At 41.1% G+C, this 23,502-nt stretch overlaps 4 protein-coding genes across 10 annotated transcripts; 2 read left to right on the forward strand and 2 right to left on the reverse strand.

Moving 5' to 3' along the window:
• The first annotated feature begins 2,080 nt into the window (after positions 1-2,080).
• On the forward strand, positions 2,081-5,799 carry p53. Of its 2 annotated transcripts, none has more exons than XM_046630314.2 (3): positions 2,081-2,540; positions 2,809-3,001; positions 3,865-5,799. In XM_046630314.2, exons 1-3 carry the CDS (start codon positions 2,434-2,436, stop codon positions 4,585-4,587), a joined length of 1,023 nt encoding a protein of 340 aa, XP_046486270.1. In that variant the 5' UTR covers positions 2,081-2,433; the 3' UTR covers positions 4,588-5,799. The 2 variants fall into 2 exon arrangements, with proteins under 2 accessions (XP_046486270.1, XP_068992939.1); XM_069136838.1 differs by lacking the exon at positions 3,865-5,799 and adding an exon at positions 3,584-3,739 and having other exon boundaries at positions 2,083-2,540.
• Positions 5,216-9,076, reverse strand: LOC124220893 (uncharacterized). Its single transcript, XM_046630302.2, has 5 exons — positions 8,981-9,076; positions 8,777-8,887; positions 8,152-8,405; positions 6,630-7,755; positions 5,216-6,352 (listed from the first exon to the last, which is right to left on the reverse strand). The coding sequence occupies exons 3-5, from the start codon at positions 8,349-8,351 to the stop codon at positions 6,110-6,112; spliced, it is 1,569 nt and encodes a 522-aa protein (XP_046486258.1). The 5' UTR covers positions 8,352-8,405; positions 8,777-8,887; positions 8,981-9,076; the 3' UTR covers positions 5,216-6,109.
• Positions 8,873-20,308, forward strand: LOC124220895 (serine protease persephone-like). 4 transcript variants are annotated; one of them, XM_069136837.1, is made up of 4 exons: positions 8,873-8,894; positions 15,667-15,876; positions 17,249-17,493; positions 17,718-20,308. In XM_069136837.1, the coding sequence occupies exons 2-4, from the start codon at positions 15,741-15,743 to the stop codon at positions 18,330-18,332; spliced, it is 996 nt and encodes a 331-aa protein (XP_068992938.1). In that variant the 5' UTR covers positions 8,873-8,894; positions 15,667-15,740; the 3' UTR covers positions 18,333-20,308. The 4 variants fall into 4 exon arrangements, with proteins under 4 accessions (XP_068992938.1, XP_046486262.1, XP_046486265.1 ...); XM_046630306.2 differs by lacking the exon at positions 8,873-8,894 and adding an exon at positions 13,011-13,478; XM_046630309.2 differs by lacking the exon at positions 8,873-8,894 and adding an exon at positions 14,016-15,160.
• On the reverse strand, positions 19,099-23,045 carry LOC124220888 (GTP-binding protein 2). 3 transcript variants are annotated; one of them, XM_046630297.2, is made up of 6 exons: positions 22,748-23,045; positions 22,292-22,606; positions 21,811-22,071; positions 21,314-21,716; positions 20,929-21,214; positions 19,099-20,745 (listed from the first exon to the last, which is right to left on the reverse strand). In XM_046630297.2, the coding sequence occupies exons 1-6, from the start codon at positions 23,043-23,045 to the stop codon at positions 20,461-20,463; spliced, it is 1,848 nt and encodes a 615-aa protein (XP_046486253.1). In that variant the 3' UTR covers positions 19,099-20,460. The 3 variants fall into 3 exon arrangements, with proteins under 3 accessions (XP_046486253.1, XP_046486249.1, XP_046486254.1); XM_046630293.2 differs by having other exon boundaries at positions 22,292-22,657; XM_046630298.2 differs by having other exon boundaries at positions 22,292-22,625; positions 22,748-22,881.
• Positions 23,046-23,502: the final 457 nt, after the last annotated feature.

Consider the following 23,502-nt stretch of genomic DNA (forward strand, 5'->3'; position numbering starts at 1 on the left):
ATACCGACCGGTTGTTATTATATCTAAATATGAGTCGATTACTATTTAATTTTACTGACACACGAGCTCCCCATAAAACCAAAAATCTTCCGACCTATTGATTAGATATCAGTGAATGGAACATGTGTGGTCATTTAATGATAGAACTATCCAGTGTGAGATATGCGATTGAAGAATTTAATAAAACTGAAGGACCAACAGAAGTGTTGAAACGGTGTTGATTAAAGATAAACGAAAATTTCAAATTCATGCGACTTACTCAATATCCATCGTGGCAGAGTCAGCCCATCCTCGACATGTAGAGTAAATCTTTTCGGTCGGAGAGGTGTAGTAAATGGTGTGTTCCTGCGGAGGGCACTGAACATGTTTTATATTCCTTCGGGAAGCACTAAATAATTTTTATATTCCTGTAGAGGGCACTGAATAAATTTTACACTGACACTGAACAATATAATAATTCACAATCCCTGCGATGATTCGTGTTAGTAACTTCACTCACATTCTTGTGGTCTCACTCACTGTATTCTAAAATGACACTATATGGGTTGACTGCTGAAAGTTACAAAAATCACCACTTACTGAGAACATGCGATAATTATTCGGGACACAGCGAATGAAATTATACACAATACGTTGTACTTGCTGGATTCCAGCCATGTTATATTTTAACTGTACTAATCGGGTTCGGAAAATCGGCTTACACCCCAGTTCCGTTCACAGCAACGAAAACTGAAACGAAAAATTTTGTTGGCCTAAACACCTTTGCCACGGCAGTCGACCGCTAACACCGCGAAAATCTCATCGTGCGATTTATAAGTTAAACAAAAATATCCTCGGCTGTGTTGCACATTTTCTTTCACTCGAGAAATATCATACTTACATCAACAATACAAGCGGCACGCGAAGATTTGACCGTTAAATTGGCGGTAAATTGTCAAGATGGCACCGTGTCGATCGTTTGTCGATTGTTTATAAAATATGAGACTGCGCGCGTGTACAAGCAGCGCTATCTAGCGGTAAATAATGTTCCAATCGGTACAAGAATATTCGATCTAATTGGCTGATTCACGGGCCCGCTCGAATTTTTTGAACAAACCAACGTATCCGTCCAATCACGACACTCGAACTACGGCCGTTGGGTATCAAAATCCGATGACAAGCGATCGGTGATAAACACAAGTTCGCCATTCCAGAAACATTTCCCGCAAAATCTTGCAGAGACCTGTTATCTGATTAATTTAGTTACCTGATTTAAATTCACCACGTTGCATATTCAATATAAGTTAAAAAAAAACACCGAAAAAAATGTTCCACCATGCACTGTAAAACCCGCGCAAGAGACGCTATAACCTTTTTTCAAATCGAGTTTCGCATTGAATAAATAAATACATATTTACTTACATTCACAATTATTTTCCTAGGGGCGAAGAATTGCCACGCGAGTTAGATAAACCAGCGCACACTCAACATACACTGCTACAGCCTTATGACGAAATGATTTTTCTTTATATTTGATCGAATTGCGGTTGCGAAAGATCTGTATTCCCGGCGTTGCATTTTTATAACAACAGAAATGGTCAAGCTCTGAACGGTGCTTAGGTCATAGCAATTGCAGATTTACTTCTACGTTAACACAACGAATAACTTATACGAGAATAATAACATGATTCTTATACCCAGAACGAACTACTGAACCTTTATTTAGTCGAGTTGACGTATCTAAATCCAAACCATGAGAGATCTCAAACGGAAGCGTTGAATGGGCATCCTGTTACAGGAAGCTAGCTGAAAGCAGCACTTCGTGCCAGTTATGTGAGTCCGTAATTCTAACGATTCGCAAATAATGGTCGGTAAATGAAAGTGTCAAATGTAATTTGGTCAGTATCTCATCTTTAACTTCTCTGTCTTCTTCCAATCCGTTGCATAGTAGATAAAGATCAAACATTTGTATCAGTATGTCGAAATTCATATCGACCGGCTATTTCCGAGGTAATGCCGGTATGGAGACATAGATGTCAGTAGCTGACTTTAAATTTTTCCAACTTTCTCTTTCGTACGGTTGGTTCACTGATGTGTACGGTAAGATGAAAACAAACGGATTTGCAAGCATTTGCAAGAAATATTGGTGTTAACGAAATTACCCGCAGGGTGCAGAATAAAAGCTTATACATTTATTGAGAAATAAATAATCATGACTGAGTAATTTCAAACAATATTTATTGGTTGTACTTGTGTGTCAAAGTCATGATATTGAGTCTGGAAGGAACTACTAAGGACAAAGAAAACTACGAAAGAACGACCGGTTTCCCGCGTTACCAAAATGGCGCAGGTAGCGGCGTAACTCAAACGGCTCGGACGGTCCCGTTGTTACGTGGTTCGGTTTATCTGTTCGTTTCGCAAAGTGGCACCGCTAATATAAACACAAAATAGACAATGGCGAGTGAAAGTTCGTTGTCGTTATTGACGTTGACGAGTTCACAGGAAGACAGCATAATTTCAGAGCTTCGCGATAATGAAATAAATCTACAAGACCTGCACGAGTATGTTTTGATCCCAGTTATTGTCGCATGTATGATAAATATCAAAATTTTGCTCATGAACTATCGAATGTTTGTTAACGAATTCAATAGATAGATGCTATTATATGATACAGTAACCTTAATTCCAATTGCAACTCTATTTCTCAACACAAGAGTTCAGTAGATTTATGTTGGGAGAGGGATACAATGTTTTCATCAATTTCACTTGCTTTTTCAGTCCATAGTAATGTTTAATATGTCATTATAAATCAAGTTTTGTTTCTGGCAGCTTTGCTTTCGATCACACCGATATTGTTGAAGAGAAGTTTGACATCAGCCATTATCAAGAGACGCTACCGAACCACAATGATCTGTCCACACAAACTGTAATGCAGGCACAGATGCCGGCAAACCAGGAGTTTGCTGGCGAATTAAACTTCGAATTGTTGCCGAACCAACAAGATGGAAGCAAGTCTTGGGTGGTAAGTTCTTACCTGAATTAATAATTGATCTATTCTACCAATTTGCACTGCACGCATATTGTGTCAATGTATCGTCACCTTCTATTCCAAAACATTGAACGCCACACGTCTAATTGTCAGTAACATGGTGTTGAATGTAGACTACAGGGTTGAATTTATGCATTTTAAGAGCGTAAAACGGTAGTACATCATTTATCTAAACTTACGGGAACTTATATTAGATTACCGGTCTTTGGGATATTTTCCAAATCTGCATTTATACAGTTCTTACACTAGATGTAAAAAGACATTAATTTCGAGAATTTCGCAATTTAATCCCTATGGCTGTTCTGTCTCATCGCTTTCATTGACTTTCACCTGAGACTAGTGATCTTTGGTAATAAAACAATGTGGTGGAGAAATTCTCTAAACACACTGGCCCTCCGTAGATATTCTCATTTACGATGTGCAATTGTGTACCTGCTTTTTTTGTCTTCTTATATTAAAGCTATTGAATATCGATACTATTTGCTGAGAATGACAAAGATAATCAAAACAATGAGACTAGTAATCTTGATTACTAGTGAAACAATTTTTTCTTAGGTAATTTTCTCTCCTTAGTAATTGACCTCTGCAAAGTCAACGCGCAACTTAGTTATAATGTTTGGGGACGGCAGAATTTCAGTCGCCAGGTTGTGAGTTGCCATGTTATGACGACGAGTTGAAATATTGAGGAGAGTTAAAAATCCTGCCAACGATGTAAGCGATAAGTATTCTTTGTCTGGTGTATCGCCAAATTTCATAGAGTGATTTGTCTTAACGAAGAGGGTGCGTCATACTATAGGCTAATACTAGTAAAAAATGAATAATTTTCTCTATTTCAGTACTCCGCGAAGCTGCAAAAAGTTTTTATTGAGATGGAAAAAACTCTGCCTTTATGGGTCAAATGGTCACCACCACACGGCCAGCTTTATGTAAGGGCTGGAATGGCTTTTTGCGAGCCCACCCACCGGTCAGATCCTGTGACTCGATGCCACAATCATATCGCCCTTTCAGATCAGAATATCCCATACCTGCGACATGTGCTTTCTTGTAAGCATAATGGGGCGAGATATTGTGAGACCAATACAGGGCACTATTCAGTCCTTGTACCACTTGGAACTCCTGAGCCCGGTACTGATTCGGTTCAAATGGATTTCACTTTTCATTGCAAAAACAGCTGCAGTACAGGCATAAATAGAAAACCTACTGAAGTAATTTTCACTTTGGAGACGGACAGAGCAGAAGTGTTGGGGCGCCGCAAACTGCTTGTGCGAATTTGCAGTTGCCCGAAACGAGACAGGGGCAAAGAGGAGAAAGAACTGCGGGAATCTTCAGGTGGAAAAAAAAGAAAAATTATGTTAGGCAAAAAATATATATCGCTACCTGTAGAACAGCAGCACGAAACCGAGTCTGAAATTTTCTCGTTCAATGTTAAAATTTATGGCCGTGACAATTATGAAACTGTAAAAAAAGTTACATCAAGTGTCATGGCTCAGACTCTTGTCGATGGAGGGCCATCAGCGGTAATACAACCGTTAATCGAATACATTAAACGTCTACCATAATATGCATTGGTATGACGCAAAATTTATTATTATTATCATATTGTCTGTTTTAATTACGCGAAAAAGAAAAAAAGAAAAAAAAACTTCATCCTCATCGAAGGAATACTGATTGTAAATGGAAACAAACAATCATTTTTTTTACCTTATTTGATAATTGCATCCTAACTAAGGAAATCAATTCCATACAGCACGTATGTACAATGATTCTATGATGACGCATATGAGGCATTATTTTTGAAATTTGGCAAGTCTTTAAAGGTGAACATCAAATCAAATCTGCACATAGCAGAAAACAGTGTAGGAATACCCAGGGTGGATACAACAATGCCGTAGTCGCGATCCCGAGAATGCATAGGTTTCCCAATTCTATATAGGCCACACACCACAAAAAAAAAAAAAAAAAAATTAACGAGTTTTTTAATATTATTGACAGCAATGAAGGTCTGGGGCCTCTAGACTTTTTTTGAGAGTAACTTGACAAAGTTCGCATTTAAATAAATAATGAAAATGTAACGAGTGATTGGCTCATAATGATACTTGGCTTAAAATTCACGAAACAATTCGAAAAGTTGGTGATAATGTTGTGATATAATTCTTTTCTTATTTAAAAAACTTTTTTTTTTCAATATTCCTTTGTTTTCGAGTTGTACTCATTTGAAAAATTTGAACGCGAACTATTTCGAAAAGCACGTCAAGAATAGATCGAAAAAATTTTTGGAAACCTCATGTATATTTCTTTTGATAGGCAAAATGAAATTTAAAAGAATTATGTGAATAAAAAATTCGAGCTTAAAGTCTTTTCCGATTTATCAAAAAATGTACCTTACGCAATATCTTTTCTACGTACCAGTAATTATTATATTGATAATTATTACGATTATTATTTGTTAAGAATTACCATACATATTTTGTTTACTTCATTTTTAAGAGGACAATTCTTCAGCAGGATCAAATCTGATGAGTTTGTGTCTATTGCTCAGTTTTATTGTTGCATTTTTAACTCGTGGAACTGCGTTCCATTTATAACGGTTTGGATGTTCGGGTATTATTTAGTAGACCAACTTGTGCCTTAACCAGTAGTCGGATCTTTTTTTAAATTTTGAACTCGAACGTTCAGATATTAATGCAAGTGAACTAAATTAGGAATATTTTCATATGAAATGTTAGTTTAAGACCGATGTTTAAAAATAAAGTTACTGATACAATTTTCAATCACGTGATCGTTATTTTCAAGTATTCACATCATTACTTACAAATAGATTTCACGACGGCAATCACAATTTGTGAAACGTTGAATATTAACGCCAGAGTTATTATTATAATTCTTCCATATCGATTAGCTTTCTATCGGGATGGATGCCACACGTAATTACGTGCGAATAACGTATATTTGCAAAATTCGCACAGCCCAAGTTCAGGAAGACTTTTTTCCAGTACACATTTTCTTCAGAGTATCATTGTAGTCGGTGCTTGAGACGCAGCATATTAATTAATCAAGTGTCCGGACTTGAGCGTTACCCGTTCACATCCGAGCCACTTCTTCCGAACGGGATTCCGTGAGTTGAATTTCCACAGTTCTGATATCGAGTGCCTTGGGTAAGGGAGCGATTTGTTGAGCCGTCAAGGGATGAAAGTCTTCCTCCAAGGTGGCGACACTCCGTCGTAATTTCACTTCGGTACCGTCAGTTCCCCATCCTCGCAAACACCAATCCCAACGTCGAGCACCTCCGACTGCAGTAACGATCCACGCGGCTTCTTCGTCGCACTATACGCGCAATAAATAACATAAGTATTTTGTTGACCAGAACATGCGACAGGATGCTCTGATACTGTTGTCTACAAGTTTCTTTGCATCAATACGATACATAACGGTAATAACAGCCGTGTAAATATTTGATATTTCTAACTATTTAAACAACGTTTCGCAGCCTGGAAGTGGGACAAACTTGTTGGCCACGCAGATTTCCGGCTACCACAAACAGAGGACCCCCCCCCCCCCCCCCTCGTTTGAAATCCAGGAGACTCGGCACGGGCATACTGACCTTAAAGAAGAAAATCTCGCCCCCGTGATGCAGCACGTAAATGGCGTTGGGTCCGAGGGGTGTTGGTAAGGATACCGTCGCAGTACCAGCATAAAAATGAACCTGGGGGCCCCGATGGGCAGTGCCAAGATGTTCGAGGAGAAAACCGGGAGTGAGGAGTTCCGTGCAGGCGTTGGATTGCGCTAGTGGACATCGGACGAAGGTGTTCGAAATTGACTCGGTCGATCCGCCCCAAGTCGGTGTCTGCGGAACGCTGAGGAGGCTCCCCGAGCGTCGAGTTACTCGCTCGTTGGTCACGTCGGGGTTCGAGCAGCTCGGGAATTCCGGCGGCTGGTTCTTCAGGGCGCGAACGGCAGTGGCACTGGCGAGCTCCCCGGTGCTTGCGGACTTCGCACGATCGCCGGAGGTCAGCTCTCCGAGCCGCTTCGCTGCCGGCCTCTGCGACACGCCGATCTCGTTCTTCCGGTCATCGGCTCCCACGATAACGGACAAGTTCTCAGCCGAAGCGGCCCTGTTGTCTGTAAGCCTGTCGACGCTGCCTCCGACGCTGAGGAAGAGCCTGGCCAGGAGGTGGCGGGTCCCAAGGCTGCCCCCTGCGCCCCGTTGATTCGCGTTCCGGACGTCCCTCGATCCGCCACTCGTACGATTCGACTTGCCGAATAACTTTTCCCCCAGTCGGACTTCCGCCTCACCCAGGGCGAAGGCTTCCCTCAGAGTCCCGTGGACCTTGTCGGCCAAGAGGCATCTGCCCTGGCCCAGCCGGACTCGGCAAACCGGGCACCGATCGGTCCGCGATCTGCAACTCACGCAGAGGATGTGCCCGTGGACGCATTGGGATACCGGGGAAGCGGCGCTCTCGAGGCAAATCGGACACTCGAGAGCTCGGACGACGCCCGAAACAGCATTGGCTAGTTTTCGGGCAACCTCGGGAAGTGGGCCCTGAAGGGCGACGCCGTTTCCAAGTCCGTCATCGGCCGCCTCTTCGACGCTGCAGTCCACGTCGGTGCTCCGCCATATCTCGAGGTCGACGGCCTGCTTCGCACGGTTTTGAATCAAGGTGGCTATATCCTTGACGCGGAGTCCCACCACGTCCTGCCCGCAAACTTCGAGCAAACAGTCACCGGCCCTGCGGATTGCAAACGAGAGGAGAACTTTTTTGAATAACTTCTGAAAATTGTTCTAACGTCAGCCCGCACGGTCGTGCGTCATTTGACGTATATCCGTAACTTGTGGGTACTGTTCAGATTGTCCGCGGTCACGCTGTCATGCGAGGGTGTATAATATGCGTATTATTCAGACTGCAAACACGTCAACGGTGTAGTAACCGGCGTATTTCTACCGACGGTGTAACGTCTACGAGGAAATGTAGAACGATTTGCGGTTGCAGACCCGCCGGCAATATAGGGATAAAGTGGCATATTTCATATTCAATTTCAAATCCAAGATCCCCACTACCCGGCTTCCTTGTTCCGGCTCAATCGGGCATAATAAAGTATAAATAGAACGAGGAAGATTTACTCACCGCAGGCCGGCGATATGTGCAATGCTGTCTGGCTCCACGAAACCTACCCACGGATAAGGATCCCACTTTGACCTTGTGAGGTGAAATCCGCAGGACTTCCTCTCCTTTTCCTTGTCAAAAATGTTGGGGAGGATTACCCGCTCTCTCGGCGAATAGTTGGCGAAAACCTCGTTGTCTCGAGGAGTCGGTGCTGCGGTCATGATTATTTTCACGCCAGCAGCTTCCGTTAAAAATTCCGATCTCGAAAAACTCCTCTGCATCAGCAACATTACGAAACGTCCAAATAAGCGATGGATTAGAAAAACACTTTACGCAGCCTCGCGCATGCGATGCAAATTTATGTCCCCTCAACAGTTTCTGTCATAACGACTTCTGAATGAAACTCTGATTAGATACACGAGGAGAGGCGCACTACTGACCGATTCCGGTTGTGCGTGAAACTCCCGCGTCAGTTAATGTGATAATTAAATTTACATTACCTTCGTCGAGTTTGGTAAATAACTAATTTCATACTCTCATCGCTGGGATTACTATCGATTTTCGTAGGACCCGTAACGCAAGTACGACGCGGAACTGCCGTTGACATTAATCGAAGGGACGCCAACACATCGCTAATATCACTTACCTATGAAGGATGCGTCTGCGTTGAGGATCTGATGAGGAACTTCCAAGCACACCCGTGTCAAATGTGAACAGATCAGAAGAAGCAGCTCTGTTAGACGCAGACCGTCTGCATCTACAAAGTTAGTACGCGGTCCGCGACTCATGTAGGTAAAAGTCAGATCGGTTGATCACCTTCACCTACATACTTGCAAGAGATCCAACTTACCTCGACCTTAGTTTTTAATTAGAGGTCACGCGTGCTTTTCCGTTCGATGGATTTTCGCGAAAGCGTTCTTCGTCCCCGGGAAAGGTGGACTTGATTCTTGTATAAAAATAATACAAATATAGGTACATTTACGAATTTGTAGACTTTCATCATGAATTTGACCACCTGTTTAAACTCTGCAATTCTGAACGTGAGGACTTTTCGTTCGATGCATCTCACCAAGCTCTGTAATGTATGAACTTCGTCTGCAATTACCAATATACTAGCGACATGTAGACCAGCGTTCGTCCGGGTGGGGGTGGAAAACTAGAATGGCGGATTGATAGAAGGGCCGAAATATCGAATTTTCAAAGACGTGAAAATTTATTTCGCAGAGCTGTTGAAATTTAGAAAACTCAAGTATAGGAAATTGATGTTATAGAAGGTCAAAATACAGAAAGTTCAAACACAGAGCGTCAAAATCTAGAATCTGTAAACGATTTCATATTATCGAGACAAATTCCGACGATACTTCAGCATTTTACAATCCGACCTTTCTATTGTTCTAATCTTCCACATTTCGGCATGCCAGGTTTTTAAATTCTATAAATTAAGTTTTCGCTTCTTCAAAAATTCAATATTATCGTCCATCTAGTTTTTGATCTTTCCTATATTTTAATCCCCTCCCGTTCATACCCATGGCAATACCTGACTCATTATACAGTGTGATCGTTGAAATGCTACGACGATACACCTTTATCCTTGTAAAAAGAAAGCCGGATCGCGGCGCAGACGAGAGTTGTACTTGATTAAGAAACGCCTTCTCGCAAAACGTTTACTCTAAATCGGAGAAAAATCTGTCGAGTTTTAGACTCTATGTTACAAGCGGATGGAAGAATGGGATTTAGAAAAGAAACGAGTTATAAATATACTCTACATTCGAAATTTGAAAGAGCAATGATCTTCCTCAAAGTTTTCCTACAATCTCAAACTTTCCTGGTACGCAAGAATCTTCCTCGGTATTGCTGGTATATCTGGTGGATATATAATGACTTTCGAACTGGAATAGTGTCTCGTTCTCGGAACGAATTAATCAGAACGACGAGTTCGACCACTGAACGTTTACTTTCCTGCTGTGACGGGCCTCAGGTATATTGGATTGTTTGTCGTCTGCAGACGCAACGGCTCCCACTTAAATTGTGAAACCCGTCGAGCTGCGGTTAATGCGATGATTATAAGCACAATCAACGATAATTTAACTGTATTGAATCGTTGCCAAGAAGGATGGAAACGATTTGGTTCTAGCCCGGGGCAAAATCCGTTTTGGGCTGACAAATTGGATCTACACATGTTTCTGTTTCTACGACTGCATATGTGTCTGAAGCATACGATTAATTCTCTAAGTAACATTCACCTCTATTTCAGTCTGAAATTGATGTATAAAAGACTCTGACTCATTCGCTTTTTTTCCATAGATCAAATATTACGAAGTAACAGAAGCAACCCAGCCTGAAATCTTGCCGACCACCACTGATCGTGAGTTGTTCAATTTTCCACGACGACACTAGGTTAGGCTAATTGCAAGGGAGCCTATTGTGAGCGCCATCCACTACACCGCGGTTGTGGAAAATGTGTTGCTGCGTATTTAGGGCCTTTTCCACATTGCGCCGGAAGCCACTGATGTTTTCGAAATGTCCGTGGCCTCATCCGTGAATACGTAAACCTGGTCTATAGTTCCATTACGAAAACACGAGTAAATACAAGTTTATTAGAAACTCGATTTCCGCAGGATAATTTAATGGTACGGTTTTAAGGATTTCGAAATCTAGAAATATCCGTCTACTCTCTGAGATCATATTGCGAATCGGCCGTATTACGATTTCTTGAAAGCTATAAAGAATATGGGAAAACAAGCTCAAGGAAAAACGTTTTATGCGTAAAACATCGCTGAACCGTTAAAACCCGTATGATCGTTTCAATTGAGACGGTGATGCTCGCGCGGTGTAAAATCGTGAACGTAACAAAAGTTTTGCAATAATTAATTATCAGTTGCACAGTTGAATATTTGCATGGCAATGCTGGAGATGCACGAGTAGTGGTCAGAGGTATGGCTGAAGGTTTTTACAGGACCCAACGAACAATGGTAGGCAGGTACCGACTGACAATGAATTCGACATGCTACTCGAGTGTACAATATAGGGCGACAGATATGCAGGTTTTCACAAACAGAACAAGTGGCAAGTGTTGGAACGATATCGTAACGTTTGGCGAATATAAAATAATTAATTGAAAACTTTCTGTCCGTTTGCCGATTGGCTTTGCTTGCAGTTACACGATTTCAGTTGCATTGTTTCTGACTCATAAAGGATGTTGACTGAAACTATATAATAATAATTGCATCTCATAACATTCACACGTTGTTTGTGATGACAAACTTTGCAATCTTCATGAGATATTAAAGGCATTGAAAAGTAGTGAGTTGTCGTTGCCCACAAACAGGTTTGTCCAGGTACCACTTCCCGAGACGTCGATTTGTGGATTCCATCAATTTATTATAAAAGGTCAATTGACAGAGGAGACTTATTAATAGTATTCTAAAATCTTTACAGAGACATTTCGCGGGTCATCGTTCTTGCTTCAGGTGAAAATGATTCACAGCTACCCGTTAACCCTCCCGAGACAAATTAATAGCCGTATTCAAAATTTCTTCACGAACAAACGATTATTGTGCTTAAAATTCCAAAGGTCAACCGTATTAAGCAAGTACTGCAAACAGTTTGAGCAGACGGTTTCGAACGATCTCACAGAGCGCTCGAGTTTGCGTACAAAATAATCGCAGCCTCGCTGTTCTATGACGTATTTAAATTATATCTATAACATCACTCATGACGTTCGCAAACGGTATCAATTAAGCGGTGTAAGGAAAAATCCAAAGATTAAGCAAGCGGTTTCAACGAATCTCACAAAGCGCACGAGCTTGCGTGTAAAATAATCGCAGCTTCGCTGTTGTTTGGTATAACATATTTTTGAATTATATCTATAACTTCAGTCATGACATTGGCACATGCGTAAATTTATGTCCGAGTATTAGTGAAATACTAATAACGCAGCGCCATGAGAAGATATCCTTGTGAGATTCCTGTTTCTGCAAAAATCCATCCTCAAGGCAAGGCATGCATCTGCCTTTCTAACAATAAGACAAATTGAGACCCGTAGCAACTGTGACGAGTTCTCGTTTGATTACAGCGAGATAAATTACTGATCACATTTAAATCTTTAGGTGAAAATAAATCAATGGATCCATCGGCGTTTCGAGAAATGATTATTTACTCTTAGTTTCGTAAAAGCCGATTGACGATTGACGGTGAGCAGGAAGATCCGTTTCGGGCAACGAAACAGTATCTGCAGTAATCGATGAACTCAGGGGTTGAAATCTACAAATATGCAATTTCCTTTAAAGAAATATGCATGTGGCCACATCCGTATGATGCATACAGTAATCTTGAAACGGTCTCACAGATTTTTATTCAGAGTTTTTTGCTGCCAATTTGGAATCTTTCGACGATAACTGAAAGTTTATACCTACACCAATTGTCATCAGTTCCCGATTATCAATACCTACACTAAAACGAGTTTCAGTAAGTCCGTATTCCCGCCCTGGTAGAAGAAAACAAATTGTCATCGTTACATAGCCAAGGAAATCAAGTATTTCAGATACATGACAACTAAACGCAACGCGACTGTAATTAAATTTTCCACTTTGACGGCGATCTGACGTACTTGACGCGATCTCCCTACTATTTTGTTGCGGTGTTTCACGGTACATGACATACGTTAGCCGCGAACGTATGCACGCGCCCTTACATACTCGGGACGATGTAATATGTCTTCGTCGGGTATATAATGGTAAGAATGAAAGAGCACAAAGAAAGGGGGGATTTTTCACCGAGTTATTCCCCGGTCAGATCCAAGGGACAGTGTCGATTTAGTTTTGGTTGAGCTTCCGCGTGCGTCAGCTTCGGACGCCTATATAAATAATGCGCGTCCGGCTGGTGGAAGCCCGTTGTTTAAGAAGCGTGAGATCGGAACGTCGCAGGCAATCGTGTTCAGTCGCAGATTGGACCGCGAACCCTGCGGGTGTCGTATTTTCGCCGTTTTTCCGTGTATCCACGCTGCACTTGACGTTGCTCCGGTCCTCGGCGATGAATATTGTTTTATTGCCAGTGTTATATCGCAGTAATCCAGTGTAGTGCCGCATACGACGTGGTCGTCTCCTCGCCGCATCTTCAATAATAATCGCTTCGCGTTTGGACTGCTTTTCGTTTAGCATTCTGATTGTTTTTCACCGATATCCGTCGGATACAATCGTTAACAATCGCCCAGCTCGACTTCCGAGAGACAGGAAACCTCTCAGGAACAATGGGGGAATTGTTAAATCTGAATCTTGGGCTTTGCCTCGTTCTTGGATTCGTCGCATACGTCCAAGCATATCCGATCTACGAAGATCGTGATCTATACGGTGAGCCACCGATCTCTTCTATGCACTTCGATGCAAACGGATTTTATACCACCCCGTATGAAAACCTCCGTTTGCAATAGTATTCAACGGTACTGCACGTATTGCACAATATTATTAAGAGAGCGAGAGAACAACGGTAGATGGAGAGAACCTGTACAGGCAAGAAATAATTTTTTCCCGTGTCTAACTGCCAAACTTGCTCGAGGCTACCCAAAGTAACTTACCGATACATACCAATGTTTTTAACGACCGCTTTGAATAAACGGGTTCCTATCGGGCAACAGCGTTTTGTGTGCAAATTTATGTTTCACGACTTATTTTTCTTTTCATTTCAAGGCTGATTTCAGGTATGTCTTGCCCGAAAGTTCGGTCCATGCAAGCAATAATGCAGAGAAATGAGAGGTTTTCACACAAATCAAACAAAGGGAAAGAAATTTAATTCGCTTGTCTACTATTATCAGTAGATAAGTAAATTTGTAGTTTGTCCTTGGCGATTACTGTTTGTCCGTAGTTATGCGTTCGCTTCCGAATGTAGAAATAAATCGGCATGTAATGCGTACGCATAACGGACAGACTGCTGTTGGCTGTGTGGAATCTTCATCCGTCGTTAATGATAACTTATTATACTATGACTGTAATAGGTGGACGCGTGTCGAGCCAAGCGATAATTGTATGGATTTCATACTTCCAAGTTTTACTATCCTCCTAGATGTGTAATCAGTCTTTTACAATTTTACATGTAAAATCAATTCTTCTCTAGAACCCGTCGCGTACATTTTATATGTAGTATCGAATCTTTGGTACATGCAACAAATATTTCCACAGCTGTTGAGTATCGAACCACACGCGTTTTATGTTTTTTGGCCTGATGTCGAGGTCACGGTCAAAGTTCAAAAACCTACTAACGGCGTCAGCGATTGCATACCCACGTACGCATCCATGGTAGTCACGCAGATACGATTTGCGGTTTAACTTAATGGAAACTACGGCGAATAAACGTCGATAGTCGGACGTTCATTGCAAAAAGGAACTTGTCACTGTACTTCGCGACGTCACCGTGTGGCTTTCGCGTTATCGCCGACTAATATAAGCGGAGGAATAAAATGAAGGAAAATCGTGAGGCTCGTCTTGGGTTTGCGCTTGAGTTATTTGACGCTTAGTTTTCGTCAACGGTACACGTACATTAGCCGATAGTTATCTAGGTTTTCCCAATCTATGCAGTGATATATGTCGAATGCGGCAGCGGTCAAGTATTATCAACGACGTCTTTAACCTCTATTACTTACTTCAAGGGATCTCCGAGTAAACCTGGCATTGCATTGCCAGGTAGGTTTTCGACCAATCTCAACACTTGTAAAACCGAACTATACATATACCTGACCAGCTGAACAAATTACTGACTATTTGAGGATTGGTCAATTAACTGTTGTCTCGGGAATCCGACGAGAGAGAGAGAGACACGCTTGATATCGATGGATGAAGGAATCTTGCACGTAACACAGCGATTTACTCTACGGAATCGTCATATCCACTTATATTATTGTTGACGTGATGTACAGTCTGTTTTAGTCGTTGCAAGCGATTCCTCGCAGATATAACCTTCGTGGTGTAATTCAAATTTCCCTCGATCCCAGTGCCGTTTCAAATTGTTAAATGTAGTAAACAAGCCTGCGTGTGTATAGGTATGTAGATACATACATACGTAGGCGGAAATTTGTTAGACGGAAAAACATTACGATTTTTTGCCTGATATTAGTTGATATTTCGTAATTCTTGCAGTTTAAAAATGTATTCTCATTTTTTTCCAAGAATAATAAATGAATCTACAGGTGGACGTACCCGCTCCGATTACTCATATATTTTTCATCCGACATGCGGAATCAATCGCGCGGATCCGCATTGACACCGTAATAAATTCCAACAAACTACCTACCAGCTACGCGTGTCAACTCCCATTTCCTAGTCACTTGGGGTCCGATTCCGGGTGACCGCAGAAGTGGTACAAAAGTGTTTCTCCGAATACCGGAATCATTTGCAATGCATCGTTACCGAGGTGCAGGGAACTCACCGTTTACCCTTACGGATACTGTAATTCCGGTACTACGCAACGAACGAACGAACGAGAATTTCAAGAATTCTTGGAATTGGATTTCGTATGGACGACGTAAAAATATTATTTTCATTGCAGAGGGTAGTCCGTGTACACTGTCAAATGGCGAAGGGCAAGGAGTTTGCAAGAAGCTGCCAGATTGCCCGACGAAGATGCGGGAACTCCATCGGGGAAAATACGACGATGCCGACCGATGCGGTTTCGAGGAGTTCACTGAGATTGTTTGCTGCATAAATATACCAGGGAAGGTGGGGAACGACGAGAGGAGGCCGCGACCGGCCGATGCTGGTAAATTATACCCACACATTATATTCTATTGTTATTACATAAATTTCAATTCGCATTTTCCATGAATTCGTCGATAAAAATAACCAGCTTATTGTGAGGGAATTCTCATTCGTACTACCGGACGAAAACAAATGTGGATTGTAGACGTTTCTGCGATCCGTGGTGTTGACGAAATCAACGACGCAGACAGGATCCTTGTACAGATCTTGCAATAGCTGCTTTATCTATGCACTCGACTTGTTCTCGGGGGCATCTATAAATAAGTGTAATGACGAGCTTACGAATTCTCTTGTATAATGGTTACAGTGTGTCGAAGTGCGTAGCCATGAACGCGGATAGCGAACAAGGAATAAAAGTCCAAAAGAAGTCTTATTTTATCTTTCTTAGTTATCGCAAATCTTTATGAAATCTTCGGGACATACTTATGATAATATCTTTCTGTCTTCACGTAAAGCTATACGCGAGACCATGTCGAGACTTCCGCTGCGCCATATATCTATTTGTTTTTTGCTATTTCGGAGTCAGTTTTTGCTTTTTTTCTGCAATCAATTGTTTTCCACGTGTTTCTTCAAAAATTGACAAATCTCTCGTACTGCAAATGGTACAAGTAACATACCGAATCGATTTTGTCACTTCTCAGCGTATTGAAGAATAATAATTCTATTGCATCATAGCAATGATAATAATCCTTATCGTGTGTTCGCCGTATAACGCCCATGTTTACGAAGCCAGCGGTTTTCGAATAATTGACGACCTCGCATCTGTCTACATATGATAATCTGCACGTGGGAAATATTTTAAATATATGTACTTCGATGGCCGCTGAAATAATGGATCGTGTACAGTACTCAACCTTTCATATTGCAAATATATCCGAAATTGAAAGCATCGTGAAAACATGGTTTCAGATCTAATTTATTGTGCTACACACGATCCATTCGAATTATATGTCCTGTAGAGTATAACTATAGCTTATTTACATTCGTTAATCTTTTTCGAAATCCTATTCTTCGGATAAAATTTATCACTTATGATTCTGATTTTCACCGACCGTATTGTATGCAGTTTGCGAATAATTTGTATACGTAAATATTAATTTATACGCTTGAAAATGTTGAAAAATTTTATTCGCGTTTTGTAATTTGCGTAACGGCGTGGTTCAAAAAATGATTACACACCAATACGTATATGGTCAAAAATTTCATGACCGTTATGAAAAAAATAACGTATATTGTAGAAATTACTTTTATTGTTAAAACGAGAACGATTATATGATTGTGCATGCCCTTAAAACTTTCCCATGTATTATGCGCAACTGGACTCACTCCTCGTGAAAAAAAAACTAATGCATCTTTATTTTCTGCATGGATAGCTTGCCAGGAATACAGCAATGAAGTTCTACGAACCGAAGGCTCCGTGAATTTCTATGTATTGAACGGAGAAGACGCGAAATCAAGTGAATTCCCGTTCATGGCAGCGCTTGGTTATGCGGATGGATCGAAGGACAACGACGCCAGCAGTATCAAATACACGTGCGGAGGGACTTTAATATCTCAGCAACATGTCCTCACCGCCGCCCACTGCGTTAGCAATCTGGACGGGCGAATCCCCGTCGAGGTGGGCTTTTAAGAGTTATCTAAATCGCGTGTAACGCAGTCGATAAAATAAATGTCCACATGAGTACCGAATCATCCACCGATTCACGATAAAAAAAAAAAAATCAAATTTTAATCGGAAAGTAGAAAGTAGGGGGAAAAAAAACTTCAATTTATACTTGACTCTGAATTCGTGTATACATTTGTTTGTTGTTTTTTCAAGCCGCATATTTATTTGCATTACAGGTAAGGCTCGGAACGACGGATCTGATCACCGCCGAAAGGGATACGCAACGAGTGCCTGTAGCATCTGCGATACCGCATCCTGATTACTTGAGAACCGAGAACTACAACGACATAGCGATATTAAAGCTAAGGGAACCAGTACGGCTGTCGAATTCGGTACAGCCGGCGTGTCTGCTTTCAAAATCCTTGAACGTTTTGGAGAGAACGAGGAATGCGACTCTGGTTGTCGCTGGTTGGGGAGCGACGGACTTCGACGGTACCGAGACGACGAAACTGAAAAAAGCTGTCGGTCTGAGATTCGTAGAAACGAACGAATGCTCGGATAGCTACAGCAGCAACAACCCGAGGCTTCCCAATGGGCTGGACAATATGATATGCGCGATTGACCCGAACACCACGCGACGAGCGGACGCCTGTTGGGGCGACAGCGGGGGACCGCTTATAGCATCTTCGGGATCCGCGCGGTTTGTTGCCGGAGTTACGGCGTTCGGCCAAGCCTGCGGCGGATCGACGCCCGGCGTTTACACATCGGTTTACGATTACCTGAGCTGGATCGAAGGCCATGTTTGGCCCGACACCGAAGGAACACGATCTAGAAGCAGTAAAATATGGTGAAATCCGACTCGCGGGTACGGTGTGCGGAAATGAAACTATTTGGCAAACTCTTATGGATATCGACACCTCAGATCGAGAGTCACACGCGTGTTTCTGCCCGCCAAATAGTGTTTAAAATGCAGGCGTGTAATACGTAACACTGGATGCCAGAGTTGGAGAAAAATTCGTGCCGCTGTTATCTCACTATCTCGGTACCGTTGGGTCGGTATATTTGATATAATGAAGTGTATTATCGATATACGCATACGTCGGACAATATTGTATCTATACGCAGCTTATACTGTGTCACTTTACTAACGATAAGGTACCATTACAGTTCACCTCGATTCTGCGGATTTTGCTGCTATAATTTATTTTACTTGTCGCAACCTTTACGCGCAATAGAAACATTTCCGAGAATTGAAAACTTCGTCACATTATAGCTGTGGAATTATAAGTGCGTATGAATACCGTATGCCGCGATTAAATATGATAGCCAAAATAGTTGAATAATATTTGACCTATCAAGACTGCAAAAATTATCATTCAAATGATAATTTGAAATTTGCTTGCCCTCATTATAAACAACGTCGCTACTTGACATTTAGATACTTGCGAACCAGAGTAAGATCTAGGATACCCGAAATAACGGTTGATTACCAGTGAATACTACGGGATTCCCAACATCATAAGTAACAACTCAATTTTGAGATATGTCAAATTGCAGTTGATATTACTGCACGTAAATCGAAGATATAGTATAAGTGATAATTTTTTAGAACTGCGATGGTGTTTCTATCCTGAGTTTATTGAACTCCGTCTCAGACGTGCAGAAATGCACAGTGATATTATTCTATTTTGTACATATGTATACATACGATATAGGTGTGTATAGTTTTTGGCGTTGATGTCAAAAAAGGATGTTTGCTTAAACGGACAACAGAATGGTGCTCAATTTTTACGTAATAATAGAATAGCAACGCGGATTGTTAAAACTATATTTTGCTTAACTATTCCCCTACGACCTCTTACAGAGCCGCAGTATTTTATAAACCAAACTAGCACTTTCATGTTATTGAATATGTAGTTGCGTTTAATTTTTTACGTCGTTAATAAAACATGTATTAAAATTTTTTTCGTTCAATGCAGTTTCCATCCGCAATTTACACGGGGTAGGGAAAATAAATTGTTTTGTTCACGTTGTTTATACTTTTTTGATTAAAAATATATATATTTTTTCAGGCAATCACTATTTCAATTTGCAGTCAACGTGAAACTATCATATAAGAAGATCAGAGTACAAAGGATTATACTTGAACGCAAGCTCAAGATGTTCTATCTGAAAAAGAAAAGACGAAAGAGATACACTTATCTAACACTCGACATTAATAATGTAATATTCACTAGTAATACAGAGTGTTCTGTAATTACGATATAACTATTATATATACAAACACAGCTATAAGTGCGGCCAATTATCACTCATCAGCCTTCCAGCCTTGCCTTTTGGCTCAGCTATTCAAATAATTTAGATTGAAATTTCCTTAGAAGAATTATAGCGTTATTACAAATATTTCTTACACATCATAGCTTTATCAGCAAGTTATAAGGATGGTCAAATGGACCGATCACGCGCTGACTTATTACCCAGTGCGGTAAAAGTTTACCTACGAGGTGATAAATTAATATTAAACATAGCAATTTAGAACCCGAACTAGAAACATCTTTGCCTGGTTTTCAAAATAATTATCTCATTTACTAAGAAAAACGATCGTAGAACCTCACTCAAAATCAACAAAAATACGGTATTCTTTCTCTCCAAACAATGCAGTAAACAGTGGCGATCCAATCTTCAGAAATGTGTACGTATCAACTGTCTACTCGATTGTCCGTAAATATAATGTAACTTTGTGAAACCATTTTCGAAAATTGAAAAAATTTATGTGACTTTTATTTCTGCCGAGCGAGGTTGCATTGTTTTAATGAATATTTGATTGTTTTACCGCGAAAAACATTCGATTTAGTAGAATACTTGTGGTTCTACTCCATCTGCTTGTCACAGTTTGCTACATATTTTCGTAAACATGTTGACGGTTAATTATACTTGTAACTTTCTTAAACACACGGTAAAAATGATAATGTACTTGATTTATTGCGGACTATTCTGAGATCCAATGAGTGGGAATATTTGAGTGATTTGGCCAATGCCTTTCGTGCGGCCCTCCCTAAACAGTAGTCGCATTCCGACGTGGAGATATTCCGGATGGCCAACAAATCTGAACAGAACTGATGCAGTATCATTAGTCTGTAGTCCCTCTTCTTTCAGATCCATTATTCCTTCTATCGCGCACGTTTGACGCACGTTCCCGACGTGTACGGTTGCTTGAAATCCGGGATATATCGCTGTTGCATGGTAGACAACCAGAACGGTGGCCTGAAAGTAACAACGAAATAACCAAAACTTGGAAAGTATTTCTGTTTGAATATTGTCGAATACATTAACATTCAATTGACGATATCAAAGTCTCATAGACCTCAGTATTGGTAATTTCTAATTAGTCCACCAAATATCCATGGACGGTCACCCAAACATTAGAAATTCAGTATTAAATTGTACCTGGAAGAAAAATGTCGCACACGGATGATCTCGAGGTGAGACAAGAACCATTCCGGGTCGTAAGTGGGGCAATGGTGGGTCCCTGGCAGTTGGCGGTGCAATAGTCAGACTTGCACTCTGCGATGCTCGAACTAAACAACAAGGGGCTTTGTTTCTATGCAAACTAGCTACTTTGACTGGACTAAATTCGCCATCTGGCAATGGTCCGACCAACAAGCGAGTCCCAGGCGCAATGATACCCCTTACCAGCAAGCCACCTAGAACTGGCTCATTCAGTCCCACCACCCTGAAAGTTTATTTTAAAATTACCAAACCGAATTTGTGTATTATTGTTTTTTGTCCATTTTACAATGTCTGACGTGAATCAAGGCACGAAAAGAATCACCTAAATGTTTCGTCAATTTGAAACAAACACGATTCGGGATCTGAATCTGGTGGAGTGGACTCGGATGGCAGCAAATCTCTGATGAACGAGGTGAGTTCCTTCAGGCCTTCCCCCGTCACACAACTCACAGGGAATACAGGAATTGTTTCCAAATTATAGCTTTGACGAGCATTGCTGTTACCATCAGGAACAGAATACAAAATTGGTTGTTTAGAACAGCCATGAGCTCTCACAGTACTCTCTAGTTGAGCCAAAGCATCCCGGGCGTCACAGAGGCCAAGGTCAGTTTTGGTTATAACAACAAAAAATGGTAGTCTCAGAGCAAGGCACAAAGCCAGATGCTCTTGGAAAGCCTCATTCATTGGAGGTGCTATAACCAGCATCACATGATGTGGACAATAGCCTAGAAATAGGTATGCAATTGTTTGAGAGGTGACTTTAAGTAGTTGTGCATGCAAAAATTCATGTATTTAGCAGTGCTCGCAGCTCGATCGCACCTGTAAGTCCCAGCAGTGTTGTTCTCAAATATTTACGATGACCAGCCAAATCGATGAATGTTACAACTTTGGAAGCCTGTTCACAGATCTCTTCGGCAGTGTTCATCTCCGCATAGTTGAGCACGTGACCTTCGCTATCAAAACCAATTATCTCGTGGGATATCGATGAAGTACGTCCTGTTCTAATTTCGTGCAGATGGCGAAACATATTCAACCGTGCTCTTCCCCTTCCATTGTCCAGCTCACCTTGTGTCAGCACTCCTGTGTTATGCAGATAATATTATGAGTACGTCGCAATAGAATCTAGTGTACTGTTGCTCATACAAATGCAAGAAATATTTGCTCTGTGATGTATTGCATTTCAATTGAATCTTATTTCTCGGATCGATTTTGAAGTGTAATCAATAACGGGGAGAATTATGGCTGCTAACTATGCCCAACGGGAAAGATCAGAATATTAGTTCGGAAGTAGTCCTCAAACCTAGCAGCGTTGATTTTCCAGCATCTTGTCCTCCTGTTACAGCTAGTCTCAATTCGACGACGGTTTCTTGATCCTCCCTATCATCTTTTCGTAGCTTCCTTACTAAAACTTCGGCCACTCGTTTATTTTCGGATTGATTTTTTGGGGTGTTTCTATTCTGTTCCTTCTCATTGCAGGGAACATTGTTGTTGGTGAGTTTCTCTCGAAGTACATCTGTAGTCGCACCCAGTCTGGCTGCCATTTCCCTTAAGGTTTTCAGTGAAGCCTTCATTTCCTCCCTTGACAGACCTGCCAGTCTGCCATTGTCTTCGACTCCTAATCGGTAGTCATTAAACTGATAAGGTTGGTATTCTAAGTGAAACTGAACTTTAATTACATGATTTTACATCTACTGCCAATTTGTAGAATCTAAGAATTAACAAACAAACGGTCATCTAATAGTCGGCAATTACGCACCAATTTGATAAATTGCTTCGCCGTGCCCTTCGCGAAGTCTCCATTTCATTTGGGTAACCAGATGTTCAAACCTCTGGCTTGAGGGGTTCACAAGCTTCAATTTATACTCAATGTTTCCTTGTTCTGGTTCAGGGGGAAGTCTTTGTTCAACATCAGATGCGACGTGTTCCTGATCCTCGTCATTGCTGGAACTCTCACAATCGGATGACCCATTGCCCTCTTGTTCAAAACGATCCCAGGTTTCCTTGCCCTTTTCCTTTCCTTCTCCAGGATCGAACAATCCGAGAAACGACTCCATTTTAATAGACTTGGTTCACCGGCTGTAAAGAAAAATCCAGGTACAATTAGTATTTGAAAGTAAATAACACTGATATTTTATTTTTTCTGAAAATAGGAATGCAGATTTGCTGCGTAATATTGCCAAAGCCTGTCAACAAAGCCAGGTACAAAAATACATTTGGCAGTATGCGAACATGAATTATAGGTATGCATTTAAAATACACAGATATACAGTTCAAGAACCAAAATAAGTATATTCAGCTATAGCAACAAGCATATAAGGTCAGAGCTAGCGTTGGACAATAGTAAAAATAAATCATATCTACAATTGACATTAAATTCATTGTTATATTATCAATTACATAACTATCTCTGATCCATCTGTTGCTCGAGATGGGGGAAAATGATTCGTTTGAAAAGGAATGGAGTTGAAATTTTTTTTAAATCTGACCTACGGAGATGATGCAATGCGTATA

This window comes from Neodiprion pinetum, chromosome 6, assembly GCF_021155775.2.
Source record: "Neodiprion pinetum isolate iyNeoPine1 chromosome 6, iyNeoPine1.2, whole genome shotgun sequence".
Classification (NCBI taxonomy): domain Eukaryota; kingdom Metazoa; phylum Arthropoda; class Insecta; order Hymenoptera; family Diprionidae; genus Neodiprion; species Neodiprion pinetum.

What these genes read in the sequence shown, in the direction of transcription:
- p53 (XM_046630314.2), top strand. Translation starts at nt 2,434, where the DNA reads ATGGCGAGTGAAAGTTCGTTGTCGTTATTGACGTTGACGAGTTCACAG. An exon ending in AATCTACAAGACCTGCACGA is followed by an intron (nt 2,541 to 2,808) that starts GTATGTTTTGAT and finishes TGTTTCTGGCAG; the next exon opens with CTTTGCTTTCGATCACACCG. An exon ending in ATGGAAGCAAGTCTTGGGTG is followed by an intron (nt 3,002 to 3,864) that starts GTAAGTTCTTAC and finishes TCTCTATTTCAG; the next exon opens with TACTCCGCGAAGCTGCAAAA.
- LOC124220893 (XM_046630302.2), bottom strand. Translation starts at nt 8,351, where the DNA reads ATGACCGCAGCACCGACTCCTCGAGACAACGAGGTTTTCGCCAACTAT. An exon ending in GCACATATCGCCGGCCTGCG is followed by an intron (nt 7,756 to 8,151) that starts GTGAGTAAATCT and finishes TGCAATCCGCAG; the next exon opens with GGCCGGTGACTGTTTGCTCG. An exon ending in GCGAGATTTTCTTCTTTAAG is followed by an intron (nt 6,353 to 6,629) that starts GTCAGTATGCCC and finishes TTGCGCGTATAG; the next exon opens with TGCGACGAAGAAGCCGCGTG.
- LOC124220895 (XM_046630306.2), top strand. Translation starts at nt 13,379, where the DNA reads ATGGGGGAATTGTTAAATCTGAATCTTGGGCTTTGCCTCGTTCTTGGA. An exon ending in CGAAGATCGTGATCTATACG is followed by an intron (nt 13,479 to 15,666) that starts GTGAGCCACCGA and finishes TTTTCATTGCAG; the next exon opens with AGGGTAGTCCGTGTACACTG. An exon ending in ACGGGCGAATCCCCGTCGAG is followed by an intron (nt 17,494 to 17,717) that starts GTGGGCTTTTAA and finishes TTTGCATTACAG; the next exon opens with GTAAGGCTCGGAACGACGGA.
- LOC124220888 (XM_046630293.2), bottom strand. Translation starts at nt 23,045, where the DNA reads ATGGAGTCGTTTCTCGGATTGTTCGATCCTGGAGAAGGAAAGGAAAAG. An exon ending in AACACTGCTGGGACTTACAG is followed by an intron (nt 21,717 to 21,810) that starts GTGCGATCGAGC and finishes ACCTATTTCTAG; the next exon opens with GCTATTGTCCACATCATGTG. An exon ending in CAAATTGACGAAACATTTAG is followed by an intron (nt 21,215 to 21,313) that starts GTGATTCTTTTC and finishes ATAAACTTTCAG; the next exon opens with GGTGGTGGGACTGAATGAGC.